This window comes from Hippoglossus stenolepis, chromosome 5, assembly GCF_022539355.2.
Source record: "Hippoglossus stenolepis isolate QCI-W04-F060 chromosome 5, HSTE1.2, whole genome shotgun sequence".
Taxonomy (NCBI): Eukaryota; Metazoa; Chordata; class Actinopteri; order Pleuronectiformes; family Pleuronectidae; genus Hippoglossus; species Hippoglossus stenolepis.
The window spans coordinates 4052385-4071002 of NC_061487.1; the positions used below are offsets into that span (position 1 = coordinate 4052385).

The window sequence follows — 18618 nt, forward strand, 5'->3', positions numbered from 1 at the left end:
TGCAGTTTTTCAGATGTGCTTGTTTATTTATCTGTGGAAATCATCCGTAGAAGTAGGAAGATGATGATGGTGATCTGTCAGCAGTGACCACACAGGTTTTGTTTAGTATGGGTTCTTGAAGGTGTGATCCATGATGGCCATCAGAGCCAGCCAAGTCTCACTGGCGGTGGGGATGATCTGATTGGCTGGCAGGATGAAACCGTGACGACCTGTGTCCCTCAGCTCAAAGGTGTAAGAGTACTTGATGCCTTGGTCGTAGGTCCAGTCGATGGTGCCACCACTGGCTTGGTCTGCAGCAGAAACAAGTATCGTTGTTGATGATACTTCAGGTATAAAACACAAATTTTGAGGCAGGAGTCGTAATGGAGGTCCTATGCTTTGATTCTGGAGATCTTAGGGAGTATTTTGTAGTTAAAGCCATTATTCAAAGAATATAAATATATTAGAATCTGATGCTCGCTACTGGGAAAAGAATGAAAAGAGATAGTGTGGCAGACAACAATGCATGGGGCCTAATTACAGTAGTTTGGGAGTTAAAGATAAAACTACAGAAGCCTTATATAGATACAGTTTATTTACCATGAACCAAAGGGTCTAAAAAACAAAACAGCTTCCTTTGTCACAGTTGCTTAAATAGACAAAAACAACTTAATACAGGTTTTGAACTAAACAGTGATTCATCATAAACCCACACAACATTTCCAAGGAAATAAATAATTGGAGACCAATGTTTTTTTGAATGCTAAATTACATCTACAAAATAAAATCCAATTGAATATCTTAAGGTGCAAATTTGGTTACAGTATTTTGGTGACTTTATTTTGAAGTTTATAAATTATCAGTGTCGTAAATTCACACTAAACATTTGCTCTGTTTTCTGTGTTCTCTAGAATCATATTTTATTATAAGTAAAAAGTTGATAATGATAATTATTGTTAAATACAAATAACATTTAGTGTGGATATAGTGATAAGTGTTGAAACTTACAGATGGTGCTAATGATGCTGCCGTATCTGTATCTAGTACCATACAGGGAAGCCAGGTCAGTGATAGCCTTCTTCGCCAGTGCGTGCTGTAGGAAGACATTACCATGATATATGAATATATAGGTATATATATATATATATATATATATATATATAATTCATTGTTTCTTATATAACATTATAACTTATATGACAATTTCCCCAGTTTGATCTTGAAAAATAAAACAGATCTGTTATTTTTACCAGCTCGGTCTGATCCTTGGCTGGATTCCTGGTGTAGCCGTAAGGATACAGAAGCATCTGGGAGTAGGAATGGATGGAGACGAACGCCTTAATGTTTCCATGCGACTTCACAAAGTCCACAATGGACTTGACCTCAGACTCAGAGTTAGCCCTGGGGCCACGGTAGGTCTCAGAGCAGGGGCTGCTGCTGGCACCAGGTCCTACACATGATGACATCAGACTTAGAGAAAGTGCAAGGAAATGTCACTGTCTATAAACAGCTTCTGAATTGAAATGACTGTGATCACTTGGCATAAGAGCATTACAACTGGCCCAGCTCACTTACGATATTTACTCATACTCATGGTACAAAAGTCTCAAGCACTAAAATATGTGAGTTATTTATTGTGTCTTTGGCTTCCTGGTACGTATTTTGTGGAAGGTCAGACTAATTGCGGGAGTTTTGGGCCACTACTTTCTTGATGGAAGAACCATAAAAGAAAAACTCAAGCACCAGTGATGATGCTGTTTAAAATCAATCTATGAAGAATTTGAATATTTGCTACATTGATGCCACCTGGAGGTAGCATTGAGGATGACACTTGCAGATACAAGTACAAATACAACAAAGTACAAAGGTTCATGAGGTGATTATTCAAATATAGTAAAAACACAACAGATTATTATTGGAAAGTAAGTTTTTGTTGCTTTAATTTAAAGAATTTTGAAAAACTGATAATGACATTTGGTGTCTCTGTATTTTCCAGTGACAAGGGGAAGACATTACCTCCAAAACCAGCATCCCAGTTCCTGTTCGGATCGACACCAACGCAGTTAGAGCCAGGGTTGGGCTTCCTGGTCTTACGCCACATACGGTTCTACAAAGGAAGTCATCACAATATTTGTTATGCTATTTATGATCATAAATCTTATTTTATGTGAGTTCTTGTGAAAATCTGTATTTGATTTTTGTCAATTTTTCCGTGTGTGCTTATTGTTGATCATATCTATGTTACTGATATTACACTACTATTTGTATTTATTAAATCTAATCAAACATAAATCTCAAAGTAAAATGACAACTCTAATTTCAAGACTGACCAGTTTTATTAGGAAAAGCTGAATGTGATCGGAATCCATTGGCAGATCAGAAACTTACGCTGGTGTGGGTGTAATAGAAGCCATCAGGGTTTGTCACAATCTCCAGGAAGATGTCCATCTTGTTGAGGATGGCGGTCAGAGCAGGATCACGTCCGTAATCAGTCACAATCTGATGATGACAGACATTTAAAGGACATGATAGTCAGTGCAGCAGGTCAAAGGTCAAAGAGACAGAGGAGAAAAATGTAATAGTTATCAAAGCACCTTCTTGGCAAACCAGGTGCCACTGGCCTGAGTGACCCACTCTCTGGAGTGGATTCCAGTGTCGATCCAGATAGCGGGACGGTTGGTTCCACCAGTGCTGAACTGAGACAGAGGAACGGAACAGCAAACATCAATCAGTAAATATATCTGAATGGAAAATAAATGCTGCAATGTTTTTCACATCACCATTACTGTATATGTGTGTATGTATACATTTGCCTTTGTAATTCTCTTGTCGAACTCATTCTGACTATCTGCTGTTATAACAAGTGAATTTCTTTGGCATGGGATTGATAAAGTTTTATCTTATCTTATATCTTATCTTATACCTCAAATCATTTTTATCGAATACAACATGGGAAATGGGAAAGAACACTGTATCTGAAAAGTTTTTTTTTATTCTGAGCCAGATTATTTACACGTAAAAGTAGAGTGGGTGTCATAATATTTTTATTGATCTTTTAACCATAGTTTTCTTTTACCGGACTCACTCACCTTGAGCACATTCAGGGGACGGCCCTGGTAGCTCCGACCAATCACGATCTTGCTGACCATGTTGGGATTCTCGGCCACCAGCATGTCCTGGAAGCTGTAGATCTTAAAACCGAGACAAAAAAATCTAGGTCTGAACACATGAGCATCACTACAAGCTGCAGCACTATTATTAGAAGACAAGCACTGGTGATGACTTATATGAGACTTTCCTTTTACCATTCAATCATTTAAAACAAACCTAATTAATAATCAACCACTGTAATGGTTTATATCAGACACATAGGTTTAGAATTTGTATCCACTTGAACCTTAATCAAACTGAATGATGCTGTTACTGGATAACAGAGTGAGTGCATGTACGCACCTCGTCTATGGTGTGGTATCTGGAGAAGTCAAAGTTGTCAGTGTTTCTGGGATCAGCCACACGAGCTGCAGACTCCATCTCCTCCTGCTCCTCATCCAGCATCGCCTGAACACCAGTCACATCAAAGTCAGACGGAACCTTGTCTGAGTGAATTTAATAAATCACTGCTGCTCCCTTTTCGTACCTGCAGGTCTTCAATCATGATGGAGTAATCGATGCCCTGAGACTCCAGGTACATTTTGGTGGACTGCAGGCCGTGGAAGGGAACTCTAATGTGCACAGGAGTGTCCACATCAGCCGCATCCTTCCAGAAGTCCAGCTGAAAAAAAACACATTCAAATTTATCCCCCATGTTCTTGGAGCAAAGAAGTTGGTTATTACTTTAATTACTTTCCATTTTTATGTCATTATTGATAAAGGATGATAGATGACCTCAAACTCGATCATGTCCTCCAGGTCCTTCACAAGTGAAAGCTCGACCTCATCTTTTGGAATAATGCGAAGCACCTGATCTCTGCAAAGCGAGAACCACAATGTTTTACAACTTTTTACTCAATTCAAGTAGAAGGAAGTTGGCTCACATGTGCTGGAGTAAGTTTTCCTAAGGCTAACTGCTTCTGCTTGTGTGTAATTGTGCGGTTTTTAGGCCACATTTGCCACCGGTAAAATAGTTTACACCAAAATATTTATTTGGTTGTTTTGTTTTATTTATTTATTTTTACACACTTTTTACAAACAGCAGCAAAAAAACTGTAGTTTTCGGTAAACCACCAAACTAGTTCTCATCTGATGATTTTTATCCATTCTAATTGCAGGTATGAAATGTGAATTTGTAGTTTTCATATATTTTGGGGTTTTGAACTATTGAAATGTTCAAATCACAACCCAAAACACATCTATACCGATCAGTCTGCCACACATAGCATCCTATCTATCCGTCAATAATCACATTTTAACCTTTGGTTTTACTCTTTAACTTTTCTCGTGTCACATTATGTTGCATTGACAGGTGTTTGTGTCTCCTCATCTGATTTTAAAGTTTGGTTTTATTCACGTGTTTATCTATGAAATATTGTAAGGTGTCCTTGGGTGCATAGACATATGTAGTGGAACAACATATACTATCTGTGAAGACTCTCAGTCATCCAGTTCATGGTGAAGGTTTTCCAGGTTGACAACGAGGGCTTCTTTTAGAAAGAAGTCCTCGTTGTCAACCAGCATAAAGCTACAAAAACATGTCTAAGTATACTTTCAAAAGGCATCAGTGCCTCAGTCAGTCCTGCTGCCCACTTACCCCTCAAACGTCTTCTTGCAGAGAGAGACCACAAACAGTGTGGCGAGCACGAGCAGCACCCTCATCTTGACCAGCAGTGTGAAACTGGCTGAGCCCAGAAACAGGCTTTTATGGCTCAGCCTGCTCCGTCACGTGTCCAAACCACAACCTTGCTTAAGGTGACGGAGGTGTGTCAGCAGCTGGTCCCTTTCTCACAGCAGTCTGGACAAAGCAAACAAAATCTGCATGCAATTACTTTGTTTGTGTTTGTTATTTACTTTTGCTCAGTGGCTAAAGAAAAGGGTAACAGTCCGACTGGGTCGAACTGAGACAATGAAACGAGCTCAGTCCGACTTCTCATCCGTCTGTATTATTACATTTTTATATTAAATGTTCATTAAAGTTAAAAGGACTCGTTAAAACACTGTAAACTCCCTGTGTATAATTTTCAGCATCAATTCCATCCTTCCATTCATTATAAATTATCTTATCTGAAGCCAATTCCAGCTGTCATTGATGAGAGGCGGGGTACATTCTGGACAGGTCACTAGCCAATCACAGTCACAAACAACCATTCACATGTACAGTTAATTTAGAGTCTCCAATTAACTTAACCCCAGTATCCATGTCTTAAGACTATGGGAGGAAGCCGAAGAAAACCCATGCACACATGGGAAGACCATACAAACTTTACACTAAAGGCACTGGCCAAGCTGGGAATCAAACCAGGAACCTTCTTGCTCTGAGGCTTACCATGCCACTCTCCACGTGCCAATTTAACTGACTGCTTTTATTTATTTTTTCTAGGATTTTATTATTATTTTTAATAATTATTATGATTAAAATATTATTATTATTATTGTTGTTATTAACAGCTTACTAAATGAAATGCTAGTAAGCAGTGAAAAACAATCCTTATATTAGAGTTCCAGTTTCACAGTGGAATATTCAAAAATGAAGGTCACTTTATAATAAAATAATCTTTACTTTTGAGAGGCTGGAACCAGAAAATGTTCTTGTTGAATAAAACTAATAATCATAAACAACTCAGAATTTTTAAATCTTTGCCTCCATTTTAGTGTATTGGGCTTTTACAAAGCTTTTTCTCTTTTACATTTTTTTCTACTCTGAAATGTCATCGGGAAAATAAACGAGTTGTTGAGTAAGCAGGACGCACAGATCTACTTTTAGTTTACAACTCAATGGACGGTGGACTCTTGCTGCTCGAATCCACAGTCATCTTCCTCTTTGTTCATGTTGGGGCAAAAACTGTTATCAGGCAGCACTCAGTTTCAGCGAGCTAAATTTAAACCATGTGTTGGGACTTGTGTACCGTGAACTCGTGTTTCTCTGCTAACACATGTTAGCAGAGAAACACTTCCAGACACGACAACGCCCAAAATTATGATGTTCTATAGCAAACACGAAACCTTCATCAAAGTACAACTCTATGTCACCACTTATATGCTGTTTTCGTTTTCTGCCTCTAAAACAGTCACATGTAGAGTCATGGAGAATGTCTGGATATTGAACAATGGACGTCAACATTCACAGCTATTTTGTACATGAAATCATATGTTGCCCTCATACAAACACCTTCTTATGTGTATGTGTTGACCACAAACTCGAGCATGCAATCATCGAAGCTCACTTCACACGACAGCGGAGTACAAATCCTTGACATTACTCACTAATACGACCTCCCTCAACTGTAGATGTCCCAGAATCTGTGACCCAGCTGATAAAAAGACTGCAAAGGAAAAGTAAAGAGACAGAAGTGGAGGTGTGGAAAACACCTGCTGGAGGGTTCCAGGTTCTCAGAGACTCACAGAGAAGCAGACATGTGTGTAGGTCCACATCTATGTGTCCTGCTGAAGTCCCCTTGAGCAAGACGCCGTGCTCCTACCTGCTATGATTAGGAATCTCTCAAGGCTTCAAGTAATGCAGAACCCACTGTCATGTCAAAAGTCTAATAATGTCACAGTGAAACAGCATTCTGAGAACATATAACTTCCTTATTTTGAAATATGTAGTCAGGGGATACTCTAAGTATATTTTAACACATGATGCAGTTTTACCAGGAGTAAAAAGAAAATGTCTTTCTATTGCCACTTGAGTTTTGTTTTAGTTTACTGACTCCTGCTACTTATTCTATTTCTACTGTTATTTTATTTATTATATCTTATGTTAACTTAATCAGTCCTCTTGTTCAAACTGGGCAAAATACACAGTCATTGTTTTGCCCACCAAAAAACCTTTATCTGAAGTTATTATAAAGCTTCAGGCCCCCCTGAGTTATTCAAATCAAAATAGATGTATTAAGATTACTGCTTTATTTGACATTTGCATTAATGTACTTCACTGTTCAGCAACAGTGGAATAATGGTAACATAAAAATTGAAGGGTCTTGATTTTTCCAACTCTCACTACTGAGAGGCCTAATTTTAAATGTCTATGAGCAATAGGAATGAATATAAGTGGAGGGTGTAGTTTCAGTATTCATATGAGAGCCTGGCTATTGTTTGTAGAAAGGTTTTGAGTAGGCTACAGTGACGGCTTTGGCTGCAGTGTAGTATTTGTTTTGGCTCTGATTGAATGGTCCCTGCAACCTCATTGAAGATTTGACCTCACCCATCTGGAACCTATAAACGCTGACGCTCTCTCTCCCTCCTGACGCTCTCTCTCTCCCTCCTGGCCGGCTGGTGAACGTCAGGAGCAAGGCTTGGTTTTGTTTGGTTCAATCAATATTTTTACTTTTATATATCATATATCAGCAAATATCTTTATCTTCTATGCTAACCCTAACCCATGTTCACATAGTTTGTTAATTTGTCTAATTATCGATAACAAGAGAATTGGTCCACTGATCCAATCAGGGCCGGCAGGTAGCTCCTGCATCCTGCAGCAGCAGCACTGGCTGGTGAGGAAACCAGACATGGATTCAGAAGCAGCCGCCACCGACACTCAGAAATGAATTAATATGACAATGCAATGGTATCAATCAATAGCATCATCTGCAGCATTTTTTATTAATATGACAATGGGAGTCTTTACTATTGTTGTATAAAACAAAACATACAGTAGACACACAGTTAGTGGTGTACTATTGGATTGGATTTGGAATAGACTTCACTAGATAGAAAAGTTAATGTGGTACTTTTACTTGAGTACCCTTTTGTCAATTTATTTATCCTTTTACTTAAGTCAAATTTTTGAGTACTTCCTCCACCAATGTCTAGATTAGCATTTTAATTTTTCCTCACAGCCAATGCTCCCACTTCACAATGATCACTGGCCTATTATGGTTTGGTTTGCTTGTAATAAGTTTTACCTAATAAAGTTATTTCATATTTTAAAATGGACACTGCGTGTGGGCCTCCCTTCTTTTTAATGCTCCTGAACGAGCCATGCATAACAACACTCATACGCCACATTTGCTGCTATGTGTATTTTTAGGCATCATATCATTGGTGTTAATTGCAGCAATCTCTAATCCTAAGTGTTTTTGGATTCTTCTGTTTGCATGTATTACAGGTGACAAGACAGATAAAAGAATCCAGATGGCAGCATTTCACATGAGGAGGATCAAGTTTCGACATTTCTGCAACTGAGGGGGACGACAGCTGTTTACAGATACTGAAGCACGAAAGGAAGTCATGTTTTACAGATGTTCATACCAGATAGAATAGATCAGGCATTGCAGTGCTGTTTGACGCTCAACATGATCTGAGCTGTAGAGTGAGCCTGAGTGACAGCAGGTCCCACAGGAAGCTGCTGACTGCCACTGTTTCCGGTTACTGAGGCGTTTCACAAGCCACGAAACATGCAGATCAACAAAACACAGCTGTGGTGACTCCCTGTTTCTTTTGGGTTTTAAGATCACTTCACTGTGTACTACCATATGCAGAAGGGATGTTTTATAATACAGAAAAATTTAGGCTATAATAAAATTTACATAATAATCAAATCAGGATGATGATAATAATAAAAAGTGAATTTTTAGGTAGAAAAAAACTGCAAAACTAGATATAGTACAACAGCAGGTTGAATATGTCGAAATAGGTTAGCACATCCTTTGTTATGACAAGTACACGCCTCTGCTGCTCTCTGATTGGCGGTTCCGCACTTGACTCCCCTCTCTCGCTATTCCTATTGGTTGAGTAGCAGGTCCATCAAAGCAGAGGCGCCCCCTCAAACATCAGTGAAAAGGAAACGGGACCCCCGTAGTGAAAAGCTGCATCAAGCTAGAGAGAGGACGTAGACAATCTTCGGAAGTGCTTTCAAAATAAAAGCAAAATAGCGGCAACAACTGTTTGCTGTTGAAGATGATCGTTTAATCTGACGTTAACACAGTCTATGATGAATGAAATGTAGTGCGGGTGGCATCAAACTCTCTCATTCACTGTATACATGTTGAAAATACATTGAAACATGGACATTAGAGAGCAGTTACTAGATGCTACAGCTTCCACGCTACTACACGATGTTACTTTACAGAAAATCTGCCTTTACTCATAAAACTGGGTTATAAATATATACTTAGCATCCTTTTCATTTTATTTAGTTTGTGATTTGGTGAGTTATTCCCACCGACTTGCGAACACGGGTTTTCTTTTTTAAGGCGTTGACCGGAAACGCTGTCGTGTTGCGTGTTAACTCGACAGCAGTGCGGGGCAGGACCAGGGCAGGAGCTCCGAAGAGAAAGCCGAGAGTGAAGTCCGACTGTCGGGTCATTCTTTCTGTGTCCCGCTTCACCTCAGCGTCTGTTTCCTGACGGCGGCTCCCGGGGACAGGTGTTTTCCAGTCCGAGAGAACTTCGCGCGGACACACGCAAACATGGAGATAGAGAAGGAAGTGAAGAAGGTAAGCTCTCCCTCCCCCTACGCTCCTCCGCCGGGGTCTGGGAGCGGTAACGCCCTGAGAAGGTGTGCCGAGCAGCGGGCAGGTGGCGGGGGAAGTTCCGGTGTCACAGGACGACCCCTGGTTCCAAACTGTCACAGTCATGTTTCTCCCCTTTTCATTCGTAAAACTTAAAAAGGACGCGCTGTGAGTACCAGCAGCTCACTCCACGCATCTGGCTGATGGATTGGAACATTTATTTGTGACGTGGTTTACAAAACTGTCTTTTTTTTAATCTCGTTTCCTACTTTCTTCACTCTTTGAGAATATTTCCCTGTCTCAAAAGTACAAGTACAAAGTTGTGAATGTTGTCAATAAAGTTTGGCTCGGCCTACCACCAGCAGGGCCACAGTACAAAGGCCACTTATGAAACAATAAGAGTCTTTGCAAAATTCGGCTTGGATAATGCTCATTTCAGTCATTTCCAGTTTCTACAGTAGTCATGTTTTAGCATCAGTGAGCCGTAACTCCTGCTTATGGAAAAGGCTGCAGCGGTTGTAAAAGTTGATTCATACAAAGAGTAGTTGTTACCGTTGGAATCAGACAGCTGCCGAATTGTGAAGCTACTCCCATGTGTGGTTTTTGTATGTTTAAATCAGATCTTATCCTCAATGCACCGGATGTTCAAGCAAGATGATAGAAAGTGAAGGGAGTTTTTGATGGACTGGGCACGTGATGCCTTCAGTGGATGACTTGCTGGATGACTTGCTACATGTGGCCCATGGAAAGCCACAGTAAAAACTAATGCTGTTTGGAAATCCTCTCTTTAAAGACTTTGACTGAAAACAGTAACCCTTGGAATCTTTTGAAGAGTACAGTACTACAGTACTACAGTACTAACCCTAATCCCCAGTCTAAGAGCTTTGTATCCAGAATGTGTGTAGACTGGAGTGAAACTTGAGTGGGTACTTGGAAATGTGTTGAAAGCAGTGGCCCAGACATTCTTCACTGGTGCTTTTAGCCTACTGTTGTTGGTAATCCACTCTGATAACACACCTTCCCATCCCATTCAGCCTGAGTCAGGATTCTTTCTTAGACCTGCAGATAGCTTGCAGCTGTGGGAAGCCAGTAGAATCTGTTGCAGGGGTAATAATCACTCTGTGATGTGTGCAGACATGACGCTGTTGCATCAGTCACTCAATAAGCTGCAAGTTCAATTTGTTGCCACTTTGGCTTCAGTCAAAGTCCCAAGAAAGTTTCGAATGCAGATACATTTTTGTGTATATAATGCAATATTCGCTGACCAGAAATCAGTGTGTTCCCAGCATAATTCAGGTAAAACACATGCTTTACACACAGGGACAAACTTTTGGTTACAGTTAGTTAAAGCATGCATGTGTGGCATGAAACTAATTTGTAGTTTGCAGTAGTATGTGCTATTCCAGAACTTGCATCTCTTTACAGTCTTATTTGGGTCTTTTTTGGCTGTTAGACCATTCGAATGAAGCAGGGCCTCGAACCGATAGCTTATTGATCGTGGTGGCAGCTGATCATGGACATGATTACAACAAGACTACTTGGTATACAATAATATGCCTATACTCACATATACCATTTCTGGCAATAACTCCTTCATTTCAATTGTCATATCTATCAGACATTTTCTATTCTATAAATACTTTAAACATTGACACAACTTTTCTTCTAATCAATGCTGTAAATATTTCAATGTTGTTGATGTGTTCAGCTACACAGGGCATCCTGCCCTGGGAGAGGGATCCCTCACATGTGGCTCCCTCTGAGGTTTCTAAGTTTTTTCCCTGTTAATATGCTGTTATTGATAGTTTTCCATACTCTTGTTGAGGGTTAAGGACAGAGGACTTCACACCTTGTTAAGCCCTATGAGACAAATAGTGATTTGTGAATATGGGCAATACAAATAATAGTTGATTTGATTTGATTCTTGCCCTGTCTGTCATTCCATTCGGTAGCTGGTGGTCAGTGAGACGTGTTGGCGGTAAGATAAGAGATAAAGTCCATTAAAGCCCAGATATAACACTAACCTCTGGAATATTCTCCTTGGTGAGGGAGAAGCAGTGAAATCGCTCTCCTCAGAATGTGTAAATCTTCAGCACATAATGATATTGTGTTGAAGGTTGTTGAGATTGTTCAATATTTAACGGCTCAACAAATATGTAGAGTTACTTTCCAGTTTATCTTTTATGAGGTAGAACCTCTCAACAGGCTCCTGTTCAAGTGTTTGCAAACAATGCACATGTTTACTCTACTAGTTCTTCAACATCAACCAGGTTCCTTCACAAATTTCCCTTCTGAATGAGATGTCAGCTTCTTAGTGATTAACTCTTTCACCAGAAAGAGCAGGTAGCAGCTAGGTGTGTGTGTGTTTCATTAACCCAGACCTGAGAGGCATTCAACCTGATGGGACCAGCCTTAAGGGAATGTTGCATAGCCAAATATTATTTTATTTGTTTTACAGTTATACATATATTTGCTGTCAAGAGATTCAACAACTATCTCCAAAAGTGCAGCTATTAGGCAGGACAAAAAATGATGCTGTATTATACAAATAAATATCCGTATGAATTTTCATCTTCAGCCCTCCAAGCTCCTCAAAAGAAGGAAGTGTTGGTCAGAGGAGTGTGAGTTGTTTACTTACAAGAAACCAAGTTTATCAGCTGCTACAGGGTCAAACAGAAAGGTGGTTCTTAAAACAGTAAAAGCGTTTTTGACCTTTTTGATTAAATTGTTCTCTGCTTCCATGAATCCTGGAATGCCTGACATGCCTCATATACACACACGCTGTAGTTCTGCTATCAACTGCAGGCGTTTAGCTGTACCACATTAGATATGAAATACTGTAGGCCAGGGGCGCCGCCAGGATTATATTTCGAAGTAAGCACTAAAACAGCCTGCTTGTAACATTGGTCTCGGCGCACGCAAGTGAAAGAGCAAAAATGTTTGATTCCGTTGATTCCTGTTTATCATGGTTTAGCTCAGAACTGCGGCAGAACTTCAACTGGTTGTAACATACAATAAAAACATTCACAGCACAGGACCATAAACAACACAACAAGATAAAAATTATGGAAAAGAGTGGAAATAAACGCCTGTGGATAAACTCACACATTGAATTAACTTACAGATGAACATCAGCATAAGTCAGAAAAGCAAATGGCTGACTCCCTCATGTGGCATCATCATCATCAGCATAATCAGATTAAGACAAAAAGATCGATGGCTAACGACAGCATGCAAAACCAAACCAAGGAATTACACAAAAGGCTTGTTGTGAGCAAATAGGACTCTAGAATCTCTTAGAATGATTTATTTTCTGGCTCCATCTCGTCTCTTACAATCAAACACATTGTTCTAAAAATGGAATCTATGGACATATTGTGCTGTCGTAATGATTTAACGAACAAGATTGTAAAAAAAAACAAAAAACGTATGTGTATGCACGGTCCTAGCACTGGTGCTGCAGACATAAGACAATAGTTGTGCTTTGTCATGTTTGTTATGATGCAGGAACAAAATGTTGTGGTATAATATCTATATAACATATTGAAAGTTGAAATTCACACCACTCCATCGGATCCCTCTGATGCAGCTGCTACTGGCCCTGCTGCAACAGAATGACTCATGAATATGACTCATCTGGTCTGAACTGCATACTTTGTGTCTGAACAGCCTCTTTGCAGAGTGCTGTCACCATAATTCCGTTGAAGTCTTAATCATCATATGCAGTCACTGATAAACATCAACTGATAATGCAGATGGTGTCTCTGTGTTCAAAAGAAAAGACACACACACACACACACACACACACACACACACACACACACACACACACACACACACACACACACACACATTGAGTAGCCTCAGCGAGAAATGGCCAGTCTCCCTCACTATTCCCAGCATATAAATATTTAGACTTCCACAAGTGACCACTTAGCTTATTGGTTCAGACTTAAATCCCAACACTTAATTTAGTATTTAAGGTGTTCACAGCTCATGCGCTCATCCAGCGTGCAAAAAAATACAGTCTGAGGATAGATGCAACAGAATGTAAAATGTCAGTTGAATTATGGGTGTGCATTCAATAGTATTAAAGACTGAAATTGAAAGACAGATTTCAATAAAATTAGATACATTTCTGTGCTTTATTGAGGCATAGTTTTTGTATGGCTGGTATATTTATACATTTAGGGGGTTTGGCTCCCTCAGTTATAGTTGATGCTAGGGTTGGTAATTCTAGAAAAGCTACCAAGGGCTAGCTACAATCTGAAAAGATGCAACCCATTCATCCCAACCCCTCCCATTGGCCCTCTCATCAAAAATAAGGCCCCAAAACACATGAACGTGCAATGACTGATGAGTTTTCTGTGAGTCAGTCGCTAACTGCTATTGGGACGTAAAGAGGATTTCAACAAATAAGATAAATAGAGTCTCAGAAACAAATGACCAACCCTTCCTTTAAGTATTATTCCATATAAATTTTGTATTAAAACCTGGCTTCTGTATTGGCACTAGTGTTGAAAAAAAATCTACTCATAGCCCTAACATAATGCAAGAAATTACATTTTAGAAGAAAAGCTATTATATGATTGGTCAGGGCTGAGGTCAGCTGAGGTCAGCTGTTAAACAACAGTGAATTTACAGTCAGGCTTAGCATGTTTATTTATATTGTACATTTACAAAAGGGAAAGTGCTTAACATAAAGCATTGAATAAGATAGGTAACACAATTGTTTTTAAGTTAAAACGGTATAAACTGAAAAATAAGTACAATATGTTAGATAGATAGATAGATAGATAGATAGATAGATAGATAGATAGATAGATAGATAGATAGATAGATAGATAACTCATCCCCTTGCGGAAATTCAGATATCTTATCAGATTATTTTGTTTTCCAGACCAGAGTCACAATCCCTGTAAAAGGAAAATATGAGCATCATACAAACTCTATAAATTCTGCCTTTAAAAGTGAATGTAGGAAGTTGAGTGTGTGTGCAGCTTGACTGTGTGTGTGCAGCTTGACTGAGATTCATTATGTGTTTGGACTTTTCATTATAACTACAAATCATGTTGTTGAATTTGGCTCTTGTGTTCCTCAACGACTCCCAAGGCACGAACGCCTCACACTCTTTTGGAAGATGTGATGAAAGCTAAAATATTGGCATCAAGTTTCCAGCAATAAAAAGCAGTAGTCGCTGTCTGCATTCCTCAGTAGTGAGTTTCTTTCAGGTCAGAAACTTCTTTCTGACATTAGGGAAGCCTGCTGGAGGCCGTCAGCAGCATCAGTGAATTGTTGACCATACATGGTCATAAACAGCGGGAATGGCTCAATGTGGACATGAGCATCGTTGGACACTGAAGACGGGGAAACGTGTGCCGTTAAAGAGACGAGAGAAATAAAGTCCCAAAGACTGGAGAACAACTCAAATCTTTATGGCATTTAACCAAGACAGCTGGGAACTGTCTGTGGAACAGAGGTGTTGAAATAACATAAAACAATTTGTGTGGATGACAAATCATTTGAACCCAAATAAGAGTTTGTAAGACTTTAAACAGTTTATTGGATTTTATTGTCAATCGTTTTTTAAATCAAAGAGAAAATGTAATTTGCAATAACTCCCCCCTGTTGAAGTTTTATTTTGTATTCCTCTGTTAGTTAACAGAGGAATAAACTCTCTTCTGCTTCTATAGAGTACATTAATATTCTTCTTCTCTGCCTTGGTCTTCTGACTTTTGTTGCTGCAGTCTAGATGAATTTTCATTTCTCTTCTGGACTTGTTTCACTCCAGACCAAGAGAGATCATTTCCATTGTTAATCTCATCCCTCTTATGTACAGTAAAAAAGTACAATCTTGTTCCAGTTCCTCCAACCCCCTAATCCATACCTTCGCTAAGAGCAACCATATCTGGAACTTCTAATCCCTTTGAATATCATACAGATGTAACCAACAATATCCTCGAAGTCGACCACGCCTTTTTCTCTTGTGATTTTTCTTCAGCATAGACACAATTTCTTGCACAATCAAGTCCTGTTTCTTATGATAATATAATATTCAGACATTATTCTTGTAAATGTCCAACTTTTTTCTGGTAAAATCACAACTTTATTCTGTTATTATTATGATTTTATTCTAGTATTCGGTATCATGATTTAAAATGTGTATTTACTTGGTACATCTTGCCCTAATGAAGCCCAGCATTTCCTCTCACTGGTTGAACAGTCAAAACTGTGATATCATTTGTAACCATGTGCTCTGTTCACAGATGACGCTGGGCCACGAGTTTGGCGCCGGAGCATCCTGTTTGAAATGCAAGGACAAGTGCGAAGGCTTTGAGCTGCATTTCTGGAGGTTTGTCGAGTTTTCTTTTTTGCAGCATAGCACCATCACATACATTAATTCTAACTGTGGATATCCAGCTTCAAAGCCCATTTGCTTCCTGTGTTTAGAGAGAGGGACATATATATGAATTCAAAGGAATCCCATGAACAAAGCGTTGAACCTCAGGTGAAGATACTAGATACATACTGGATTTATTGGACACTTGCCAGGCATGTTAATAAAACATTATGAACCAGGACAGTCTTGATAAAATACATGCTTAATCATCACATTCTTCCTGAAATGATAAAAGGAAAGCAAAAAACGTGCGCTTATGGGCCGAGACTGGTCAATAGCATCACTTTCCTTTGCTTAATTGAAAATATTCTGATAGCAGCAGGAGTCATCAGCCTAATAGGAACATGCTGTTCCTGAGAACTGCTGTGCTTTATGTTCACAGAGCTCCACGTCCTGTTAGCTTATTGTTAACAAATGTGATGGCTACGGTGGAACCACCAGAACAGTGGATGACTTTAGGTCGGATTAGTGCTGAGAGCGGGGGCTATAGAGCCTTAAAGGGGGTTCTGCTCCTATTTCAACAAACTCACTGTAATAGGAAGCATTCAATGCACACCTCTACATACAGTGTATGCACATACAGACACTTTTCTCCAAATGTGGGATGGTCTTCATTCAGTAAAGACTCCCAGAGTTCTCCGTCTTACTTACCCTGTCTGTCACAATGTGTGCTGTGGACCAGTAATTCCTGAATGCACTGTCCTGTCTGGACAATTATCCACACTTGGCTAGTTTTTCTGAAGACATCAGTAGGTGCCCTGATGCCCACCACAGCACCAGCACAAACACCCGGCCATGGGTCTGTGGTGGCAGTCTGTCATTTTTAAATGTCTGATATCTAGCCAGGATTGTGGTTGAGCATGGTTGCTGGTGGCAGGGGTCTGCCCACCTTTGATTCATGCATATCATTTAGTTTACAGGTAAAGATCTTCAGTTTCTTTTTGAACTTCCTAAACAGAATCTCACAGGCACTTTATGCAGTCCGGTGTTTTTCTTTGTCAGTTTTTAGCAAAGAGAAAGTAATGCACCATGTGAAAGTGATCATAGCACACAAACATTTCTGGAATGTGAATGTTGTCATCACTGCTGTGTGTTCTCGCATATACAAATTAAACAGGGTTTACACTGCTTGACCCAGCAGTTGAGGGCGGTCATGCTGAAACATGCTCTAAGTTGTGTCATAGCTACTCTGCAAATATGAAGCAAGTTGTGTTGAGGCCTGTGGAAAAGACAGATATGTGAAGGCAACACTGAGCTTATGGTGTTGGTTTACTATTGTAGCAGAATTGTATAAGATTGTTATTATTACTTCACATAAATTAAAGCACACAAAGCAAAACAATCTCTCACCCTGAAAAACTTGTGCATACTTTAATATTAGAAAAATTCAAGCCACAAATGCTTTCCTGTTCTTCTCTGCAGGAAAATCTGCCGAAATTGCAAATGTGGCCTCACAGAGCACGATGTGTCCATGAACTCAGAGGAGAACAAGAAGGTAGGCAAGTTGTTCGAGGACACCAAATACACTGGCCTCATCGCCAAGCTGAAGACCGACGGCATCCCCAGTTACAAGGGCAACATGGTGACCATCACTCTGCCCAGCTCTGCCACTGCTTACGTCGTGCCACCGAGTTCCTCTTCCTCCGTTGTTCCCCCCTCGGCCCCGGCTGTTTCTGTACGGCCTGCTGGAGCCTCTGCAGCTGCAGCATCCAACAGTGGTCAGGCCCAGTTTCAGCCTAAGCTGGCACCTGCAAGTGTCGCACCAGTCAAGGCAAATAAATTGCCGTTCACTGTCAGCGCCACATCAGCCAATGTGATGCCAGTTTCCAAAGATGTGCCAATGAAGTCTGTCACCTATGAGTGGGCACCGCCAGTGGCTAATAAATATATGGTAAGGGTTTAAAAATACTGCTACTATCACTTAATAAACTGTTTTACACTAATATTATACTTTTTAAAGCTTCTCAAATGGGGTGAATGCTGCTTTTTAATGTTTTAAATTTGCTGGTCCGACCAAAAATGTCAGCTCAGGCTCTGAGAACTTGTGTTTGGCTAAAAATAATTCACAGATTATGGATGAAGACAAACATAAGCTGCAGCTCTAGCTCCATCACAATGATGTTGGTCAAAAATATTTACTGTATATTCAGTGACAACTAGGATTTTGTGATTGGAAAAACACATGAACTATTGTTTGAATCTACAGCTAAAGGTCTGTGGGAGGATGCCATTTTAATTACCCAAAAAAATAACCTGTGCTTTAAGACACTAGAAACTTGCACTTTGTCCTAAGGAGTATACATACAACAGATCTCTGCCATCTAGTGTGCTGGAATTAAAAAGTTTTCAAGGTCTATTTCTTCTGAGTATCACCATGTGTTAGATCCAGGGTTGCCCCGTTACAGGGGTGTCTGGACCAATAGAGTCTGTAGCTTTTATTCTAATAAAGTTTCTAAGCCTGATTAACTGAGTAATTGACTGAAATAACTTTGAAGCACCATTCAAGTTGGTGAACACACATCTAGTTTCCTTTTTACTATCTTGGAAGAATCAAAACTTCTCTTTAAATACAGTTTAGAATTTTATTGATTAAAAAACTTCGATTAGCAACGGCAAATTATTTTAACTTTTAGTC

At 39.6% G+C, this 18618-nt stretch overlaps 2 protein-coding genes across 4 annotated transcripts in view; one reads left to right on the plus strand and one right to left on the minus strand.

Moving 5' to 3' along the window:
• On the minus strand, nucleotides 1–10224 carry cpa5 (carboxypeptidase A5). 3 transcript variants are annotated; one of them, XM_035157179.1, is made up of 12 exons: nucleotides 10136–10224; nucleotides 4727–4927; nucleotides 3865–3946; nucleotides 3617–3751; nucleotides 3433–3537; nucleotides 3069–3170; nucleotides 2574–2675; nucleotides 2368–2478; nucleotides 1996–2086; nucleotides 1230–1429; nucleotides 988–1072; nucleotides 1–290 (listed from the first exon to the last, which is right to left on the minus strand). In XM_035157179.1, the coding sequence occupies exons 2-12, from the start codon at nucleotides 4789–4791 to the stop codon at nucleotides 103–105; spliced, it is 1266 nt and encodes a 421-aa protein (XP_035013070.1). In that variant the 5' UTR covers nucleotides 4792–4927; nucleotides 10136–10224; the 3' UTR covers nucleotides 1–102. The 3 variants fall into 3 exon arrangements, with proteins under 3 accessions (XP_035013070.1, XP_035013068.1, XP_035013069.1); XM_035157177.1 differs by lacking the exon at nucleotides 10136–10224 and adding an exon at nucleotides 6535–6691; XM_035157178.1 differs by lacking the exon at nucleotides 10136–10224 and adding an exon at nucleotides 6397–6519.
• Nucleotides 9341–18618, plus strand: part of tes (testis derived transcript (3 LIM domains)) — a 16420-nt gene continuing 7142 nt past the window's right edge. The window contains exons 1-3 of the mRNA XM_047339944.1: nucleotides 9341–9568; nucleotides 15850–15935; nucleotides 17406–17874. Coding sequence (XP_047195900.1) covers nucleotides 9542–9568; nucleotides 15850–15935; nucleotides 17406–17874 — 582 coding nt within the window. The 5' untranslated portion in view covers nucleotides 9341–9541. The remainder of the gene's footprint in view (nucleotides 9569–15849; nucleotides 15936–17405; nucleotides 17875–18618) is intronic.

What these genes read in the sequence shown, in the direction of transcription:
- cpa5 (XM_035157179.1), bottom strand. Translation starts at nt 4,791, where the DNA reads ATGAGGGTGCTGCTCGTGCTCGCCACACTGTTTGTGGTCTCTCTCTGC. An exon ending in TCATGATTGAAGACCTGCAG is followed by an intron (nt 3,538 to 3,616) that starts GTACGAAAAGGG and finishes ACTGGTGTTCAG; the next exon opens with GCGATGCTGGATGAGGAGCA. An exon ending in GTCCCCTGAATGTGCTCAAG is followed by an intron (nt 2,676 to 3,068) that starts GTGAGTGAGTCC and finishes CCTCTGTCTCAG; the next exon opens with TTCAGCACTGGTGGAACCAA.